At 45.2% G+C, this 8469-nt stretch overlaps 1 protein-coding gene across 1 annotated transcript; it reads left to right on the forward strand.

Moving 5' to 3' along the window:
- Positions 1-5716: 5716 nt before the first annotated feature.
- Positions 5717-6661, forward strand: LOC102840083 (olfactory receptor 1L6-like). Its single transcript, XM_006863467.1, has one exon. It carries the CDS (start codon positions 5717-5719, stop codon positions 6659-6661), a length of 945 nt encoding a protein of 314 aa, XP_006863529.1.
- Positions 6662-8469: the final 1808 nt, after the last annotated feature.

An 8469-nucleotide genomic window follows, 5' to 3' on the forward strand; every position in this document is an offset into this window, starting at 1 on the left:
TGGGCAGAGGGGTCCTCACGGGGCCAACAGTGGCAGCAGGCCCTGTAGTTTTCCATGGAGCTTCCTGGTTAATTAATTAGGGTGTGACCACTCTGCTCCCAGCCAGAGTGCCACTCCTTCTGCCTTGGGCGATTGAGATTAAGTTGCTTCTCTCTGGGGCCTGCACACCTTCAGTCTCCCTCTGCTGGGAGTGGATCCACATCTGAGTCTACAGCATGGAGGGAGGGCAGACTCTGTTTGTGCTCACAGGTGAGTGGTCAGAAAGGAGACCTGCTGACAGGGAGAGGAATCATCCATGGCAAAAAGAGGTCAGGTGGGGAAATGAAGCTTCTGAGGGAGAGGACTAAATGAGACAGCATGGAGAAGTGGAAGAGACCATAGGTGGGTTTCAGAAACCCTGATTAGAATGCTGCCTTAGTCTCCAAATTGCTGAATGACTTTAGGCACAGAGTTCTCTGAGCTTTGCTTCCTCTGTTTGTGACTTGGGAGTTGAGTAAAATGATATCTAAGAGTCATTGCCAGTTGTCTGATATCAAGTTAGGAAGTTGAATTCTTTGTCTCATCTATCTCTGGATGTCCTCCCTGCCTGGTAGAGGGCAGATACAACAGTTAAGATGGTTGAATAAATTCTCAAAGAGAGATGTGAGACAGAGTGGCAGAGTAAAGTAGAAGAAGGACTGTGTGGACCAGCAAATGGAAATGAGAGGGTCAATCTTGAATTAAAAATTGTGGTTGAAGTGGACTCTATTTTGGGCACCATCAAAAGAAGAATATCAGCTGGCCAGGAAGATACTAGAGTTAAGAAATTGGATAGAAGTCCAGAGCTGAGAGTGCTGGGCCCTGCCTGGTATTTCTAACTCCCCATGTTATGAAGGAGCCAGAGACTGAGACAAGAGCAAGAGAGAGGGAGGAAGGAGCTGGTGTATGGTGGTGTTGGTATGTAGACTTGTGCCTGGATCTGAGTACCTGAGAGAATCCATAAATGCCCCTTTAAGCTTGTGCACTTGTCTGTGTTAAGGTCCTCCTGTGAGTGTAGCTTCCAGGTACATGTGTCTACATTTTCTCTAACACATAGATCTGCACAACTCTGCAGGTATGTGTGTAAATGACTGTAAGTGGGTGTCCATGAGTGCACACAAGTGTATACTCTGGTCCAAGTAGATGTGAGTGCATGTCTGGGTCTGTGTGTCTGGAGGTACCCGGATAGGTCTGAATCTGTGGGAAAGCACATATGCCTATTTTTGTGTCCTGGGGCATCTGAGTGCTTGTTACCAAAAGTAATAATTTTCTCCGGGTTTAGGGCTACCAGCTGCCTGGGAGATAGAGCATCTGGTTCTATAGGTCTTAAGTAGCCTTTCCTTATTTTGTGACGTTAAATAAGTCCTTTCCACTTTTTTCAAAGTAGATACCTTGCAGACGGGGGCCCCAGGAGTGGGTTCTGAGTCAACACCAGCAGCAGCTCAGCATCCAAGGAGCCCAGCTCTGTGTCAGGTGTCACAGGGAGAATCAACATAGATCAGTCATCGGAGCTCCCCATCACCAGAAATGTTTATTTAGGGGACGGGGCCAGGGAGGAAATTGACTTTTACTATTTGTTAAGTACTTTCTATTACCTCGTTTAATCCTCACAGTAAACTAAGAGGATAATATTATGATTCCATTTTAAGAGAAAAAAAATGAAGCTCAAAGACGTTGAATAACCTCCCTGAAGTTTCACTTACATGCTTTGTACATGCTGTTCCCTTTGTCTGTCCAGTGAATGCCTTGTACTTTTAGCTGGCCCTGCTCAAATGCCACCTCTTCTTTGGGGTCTCCCCTGACTTTGCCAGGAGTGTTAAAACTAAGGCTTGTTCCAGGCCTAAGGTTAGATGGGAAAAGGCAACGAAATATTTGCCCTCAGAAGGTTCATCACCTAGTGGGACAGAAGAAGTCACTTTAATATCAGGCAAATGAGAGCTAAGTTCCAAATGAGGGTAACATTTGGGCTAGAGAGGCCAGGAGAGGAGATGGCGCTTCTTAGAGGAAGAGAAGCCAGAGCTGAGTATTGAAATAAGACAGGGAAAGCATATGGTGTTGGAGGAGAATATTGAAAGTGCCATGGGCTGCCAAGAGAACAAAGAGATCTGTGTTGGAAGAAGTGCAGTCAGAGGGCTCCTTGGTGGCCAGGATGGACAAACTTCATTTCTCATACTTCAGACACATTTTCAGGAGGGACCAGTCACTGGAGAAGGATATCATGTTTGGTAAGGTGGAGGGTCATAGAAAAAGAGGAAGAACCCCAGCGAGATGGATTGGCAAAGTGGCAGCATCGATGGGCTCAAGTGTGGCAACAATTGTGAGGTAGGACCAGGATCAGGTAGTGTTTCATTCTATTGTACATAGGGTTGCTAAGAGTTGGTACCAACTCAATGGCACGTAACAACAACAACAACAACATTGAAATAAGACAGGGAGAGCATTTGGGAAGACACGTGAGGAAGGTGTAAACAAGTGACAGGGACAAGGCCATCCTACCTGGGCAATGAGAGGAGGAAACATGTGGAAGCATTTGGAGCTAAGATTGAACAAGACTGCAGGGAGCCATACTGAAAGGCTGAATATGTTTGCACTGTATTCAGTGGGCATTGGGGAGACTGGCTGGATAGTACACACAAGTGGGAACAACATGGAATTCCAAGGTCCCTTAATATTCTGACTTTCTCCTCCTCTAGAGCCGCCTCGCTAACTAGCAGGAAACTGCTGAGGTCTCTGGGCTGAAATGATGACAATGGATCTGTCCTCAGGACTGGTCACCTCTGGCCAGGATGAAGAACCACACACAGACTCTGTAGACAGTGTTGAGGTCTGGCATACAGCTCCTCAGGTGAGAGGACCCAACATTTCTCTGCAATCTTCTTGCTTTGTGTCCTGCCTTCCTCCCCATTCACCCCCATTCTACCTTGTAGCATTAGGGAGGAGGAGGTCAGAGTTTAGCTCTAGTTTACCAGTGCCTTCACATTCCCTCCCTCTGCATGAAAGGCCTTTCCTACTCCCAAGCTTCCATCCACCTGATAATTTCCAACTCACTCTTCCAGACCTCATCCAAATTTCCCCTCTTCTTTGTAATCTTCCTTGAATCAGTTATGGAGTCCCTGGGTGGCTCAAATAGTCAGGTGCTTGACTATTACTTGTTGTTAAGTGCCAGTGTTGTTGTTAAGTGTCGGTCCTGACTCATGCTGACCCTGCATAGGGTTTCCAAGGCTGTAAATCTTTGCAGGAGCAGAAAGCATCATCTAGCCCACAGAACGACTGGTGGACTTAAACTGCCAATCTTGCGATTACTATTTCAGTGCCTAGCTGTAGGAGCCACCACGCTTCCAAGTATTAACCAAAAAAACTGGCAGTTCAAAACCACCCAGAAGTACTTTTAAAAAAAAGTCTGAGTGTTCTGCTTCTGGAAGTTCCCAGTCTTGAAAACCTTATGGAGTACGGTTCTACTCTGCACCCATAGGGTCACTGTGAATCAGAAGTGACTCAATAGGCATTGGTTGGTCTGAAACAGGCAGGCAAAGAATGTCACTCCCATTTTGTTCATACAGATTGTGTAGTGCTTATTACAGTATACATGGCTGATGGGCCTCGATGGCCTCAGAACCCAAACCTGATACTCAATAGGCAGACATGAAACGTATGGTTGAAGTGCTATACATCCCCAACTGGGAGAACTGTAGCCCATTCTCATTAAGAATCTGAAATTAAGTCTGTAAGAAAGAGTCCAAGGTACCAAGGTGTTTCATTTGAGGGAAAGAAGACTTAGTAGACAGAGATTAGATTCCTTCAACCATTATGTGAGAAGCTTCTGAGAAAACATACTTGACATGTGTAACCCTAGAGACCAGTGGTGCCTGGACTAGTATAAAGAATATATGAAGTCCTGGTATGGTGCTATAGGATAAGCACTCAACTGCAAGGTCAGTTTGAACTACAAGGTCTGTGGTTCAAACTCACCAGCCACTCCTTGGAAACCCTATATAGGGTCGCTATGAATCGGAACCTACTCAATAGTGCTTAACCAAGGGAAAAAAAAAAAGAGAGACCAAAACTGGGTCCACGAGTTGAAGCTACCCAGAAGTTTTCAGCTGAGATTAATGAAACATATACGTAGTGGCCTGGACCACTTTGAAAAGCCAAAGCCTTCAGAGGTTGGGGGGAAGAACGAACATCTACCTATAGACCATCCATTCTGTGCTGAGTGCATGTGCACACATGACCTCATTTACTCATGGTATCAACCACGTGAGATAGAAATCAGTGCCCTCATTTTAGAGACAAGAAGAGTGAAGATGACTTAAAGATGGGTAGATGTTTCACAGCTGTGTGGAGCCTGGGAGGGAAGGTCTATGACTATGCAGAGAAGAATCTTGTACTCAGAAAAGAATGAACTTGAGGAGGCCAAGGTCCTAGCTCTGAGACCGAGTGAGGGATTCTGAATGTGGCTGGCATGGATACAAGCAGATTATTTCCTTGGTACAACAAATAGATGACCATAATAGAGAAGCAGAGAAATGGAAAGGAAAAAAAAAAAAAAAAGGCTGTATCTGGAGTTTCTCTTGAGAAGCAACCGATGAGATCCCTGTTGTTTGCCCAAAATCTCTTCTTCTTCACTTTCCCTTTGTCATTGTTTTCACTTATTGTGCTTAAAAACCTTCAGTCAACAAATGTTTGTTATACATTGCATGTACAGATGACTGAGCAAGACAGTAAGATGCATCCTTTGCTCACAACAAGCTTCCTTGCTAATATAACATTCCTGGCAAAAGGTGGCTGGCTAGATTAGTAATAGAACATTCCTAAACCTCGCAGCAATAGGGGAAAAGAGGCGGTGGTGGTGGTGGTGGTGATTGCGTGCCACCAAATCAGTTCCAACTCATAGCGACCCTGTAGAGGGTTCCCGAAACTATAAATCTTTCCAGGAGCAGAAAGCCTCATCTTTTTCCCATGTAGCTACTGGTAGATTTGCACTACTGATCTTGTGGTTAGCAGACCAGCTCATAATCCACTATGCTACCAGGGCTCCTTGAGTTAGCCAGTAGATGCTGAGTGATCAAATGACAAATTCAGTCAGGTATTTTTTGAGGAAAATTAAACTGATTTCAGGAAGTCTGGGTCCCAGTCCCAGCTTTGCCCCTGTTTGACTCTGTACAAGCAAATAACAACAGACAGATGCATATATGTGTATATATACACATATACACACATATATAGAGAGAGAGAAAGGTAGGTACGTAGGTAGGTTGGTTGGTAGATAGATGCATAGGTAGATAGTAGATCGATAAATCATTTTGAGTACTTATTATGTGGGGGGCATTATGTGCTAAGTATCTTAATATCTTATCCACTTGTATCCTTATAACCAACTTCAGAAATAGCTACTATTTTCCTCATTTAAAGAAGAAACTGAGGTTCAGAGAAATCACACCATCTAAGTGGCATTTCCAGGATTCAAAACCAGGCCAAAGCTTGAGTCATTGCCCACTAACCTAAAACACTCTTCTGAGATTCAGTTTCTTCGTCTTTAAAATTAAGATCATCAAATCAGTCAAACCATTTTAGCAAGAGTATTTATTATTATTATTATTATGTTAAAATGGAGCCCCTATATCTCGGGAAGTCTACCCAGAGCTCCCAGCATTCAGGCCATTTCTCCTCTCAGCATTCGTACTCGTCCAGGCATTCCATGACTCTGGCCAACCTCACATCTGCCCCAGGGTTCCTCCTCCTCGGCCTGATGGACCAGCCAGACGCCTACCCCCTGTTGTTCCTGCTCTTCCTGGGCGTCTACCTGCTCAATGCCCTAGGCAACCTGAGCATGGTGGTGGTTGTAAGGTTCCATTCCGCCCTCCGCTCTCCCATGTATTACTTCTTGGGTCACCTGAGCCTCGTGGACGTCTGCTTTACCACCGTCACGGTCCCCAGACTGCTGATCGGCCTGCTCCACGCGGGCCAGACCATCTCCTTCCAGGGATGCTTTGCCCAGATGTACTTCTTCGTGGCTCTGGGTATCACTGAGAGCTACTTGCTGGCAGCCATGTCCTATGACCGCGCGGTGGCGGTGTGCCGCCCGCTGCACTACGGCGCTGTCATGACGCCCGGGCGCTGCGCGACGTTGGTGGGGACCTCCTGGGCTGTGGCCCACCTCCACTCACTGCTCCACACTCTGCTCATCTCCGCACTCTCCTACCCCGCCTCCGCCCCTGTGCGCCACTTCTTCTGTGACATGACAGTGATGCTGAGCTTGGCAACCTCGGACACATCTGTGGCGGAGGCTGCCATCTTTTCCGAGGGCCTGGCCGTGGTGCTGACTCCCCTCCTCCTCGTGTCCCTCTCCTATGCCCGCATCCTTGTCACAGTGCTCCAAGTACGGTCGGTGGGGGGACGGCACCGTGCCTTCTCCACCTGCGGTGCCCACTTGGTGGTGGTGTCACTTTTCTTCGGCTCTGTCCTTTCTGTGTATTTCCGACCGTCCTCTGTCTACTCAGCCCGCTATGACCGCCTGGCCAGCGTGGTCTATGCGGTGGTCACGCCGACCTTAAACCCTTTTATCTACAGTCTTCGCAACAAGGAGGTGAAGGGTGCCTTAAAAAGGGGGTTCAGATGGACGGCTGCACCCCAAGAGTTGTGAGAGTAGGCCTGGATTCCAGGCATCTCAATGATAATAACAATTATAAAAGACCTTTTTCTCTCTCCTCTTTTTTTTTGCTTTCCAAAGTACTATCACGTTTGTCCTGTGGCATGTTATTTCTTGTCAAGTAAAAATTAGATCAGAAGCAAATCCTAAAATGTGTATTCTTATTGATGGGTACATGTTGTTAGTGCCATCCAGTCAACTTCAAGTCATAGCGATCCTCATAATATAGAGTTTCCAAGGAGTTGCTGGTGGGTTTGAACCCCTGACCTTGAGGGTAGTAATCCAGTGCTTATGCTACAGCACCACACCAGGACTCCAATGGGTACGTTGTTGTTGTTACTGTTAAGTGCCATCAAGTTGGTGCTGAATCATAGCGACCCTGTATAGGGTTTCCAAAGAGTAGCTAGTGGGTTTGAGCTGCCAACCTTGTAGTGTACAGTCCACTGGTGATCCTACAGCACCACACCAGAAGTCCAGTGGGTACATATCAATAGGTTAAATTAGTTTTATATTGTTTGAATGTTTGTATTTGGTTATACTTTTAAATATGGGAAAATTTGAAAGTGAACAAGGTGAGTGGGCACAGAGAAGAAGTCTTGCAGTTTAAGGAGAAGGAAAAATACAACCATTATCAACCAAGTGGAGAGGAACCAGCAAAGACTTTAAAAGAATTCAAAGGTGTGCTGGATGTGCTTTAGTGTAAGGAACATTCTGGTCAATTCCTCTGCAGGAGGATTCCATACCTTTCTAACAGGTCCATCCATGTATTTCTTCTACAAAAATATCACCAAACTTCATTCATAATGATTCATCTAATTCAGGAGCATCTGGACAACCAGCCAACCAAAACCATTCTTTTTCTCTGGCCATCTCTCTCTTTGCAGGCAAAATGAACAGGGAGCTACATCTCAAAGAGTTTCACTTCCTGGGTGGGTTTTCCTATTTCACAGCCCTCCAAAACTGCTTTTGAGCTGGCCTATAATATTGACATTCACTTTGGGCTGGTGCCAACATAATATGCAAAATCATCTGTAAAATGGGTTTGTTTTTTTCTTTCTCAAATGGCTGTAGAGAACATACAAGAGTTTAGGAAGAGGCCACTGAGACAGGCTTGTTGGGAGGTGAGGCATCCGCTCACACAGCTTCCTGTGACTTCAGGATTTGCTTGGGGGTGTTGCTGAAAGAACTATACAACACTCAATTCCTAATTGGGTCATCATGCATACAATCCTTACCCCGGACTCTAGAACCAAGAATTGTTTTTCAACAGGACAATAGTCCCTTGCCAAAAAGAAGGCGGCTTTTCTCCAAAACTGCCTCTAGCAGTGTTTCTCTTGCCACCCTGGGCCACAGGCTTTATGCAGCACAGCTGTCTGTTAGAGGCTTTGAGAATAATTGGCTTCATCTCCTGCTCTGAACTTTCCTCAAAGGTTTTTATTTCTTCTTTTTTCTCCCTTAATAATTTTATAAATTTATTCTACAGTTTCATTTGGATTGTCTCATTGCCAGTTTTGTTTTTTTTTTTTAATGAGCCATAATTTATTTACTCAGACCCCAACCAGGAAACATTTTAATTGTTTCTAAACAGACTTCCAATAAACATGATTATATACAAGAGGGCTTCAAAAAATTCATGGAAAGCTCAAAGATAATGGAATTTTCCCATGAACTTTTTTTTCTTAAATGTTTTATTGTGAATTATGTGATCGTTTACATGGGAGAACATTAGTTTTACATTCATCCTATCGTATATCATTTCATTGCCATGGTTACAATCCCCTCCATGCATCATCAACCAACCA

This window comes from Chrysochloris asiatica, unplaced genomic scaffold (genome assembly GCF_000296735.1).
Source record: "Chrysochloris asiatica unplaced genomic scaffold, ChrAsi1.0 scaffold00054, whole genome shotgun sequence".
Lineage (NCBI taxonomy): Eukaryota > Metazoa > Chordata > Mammalia > Afrosoricida > Chrysochloridae > Chrysochloris > Chrysochloris asiatica.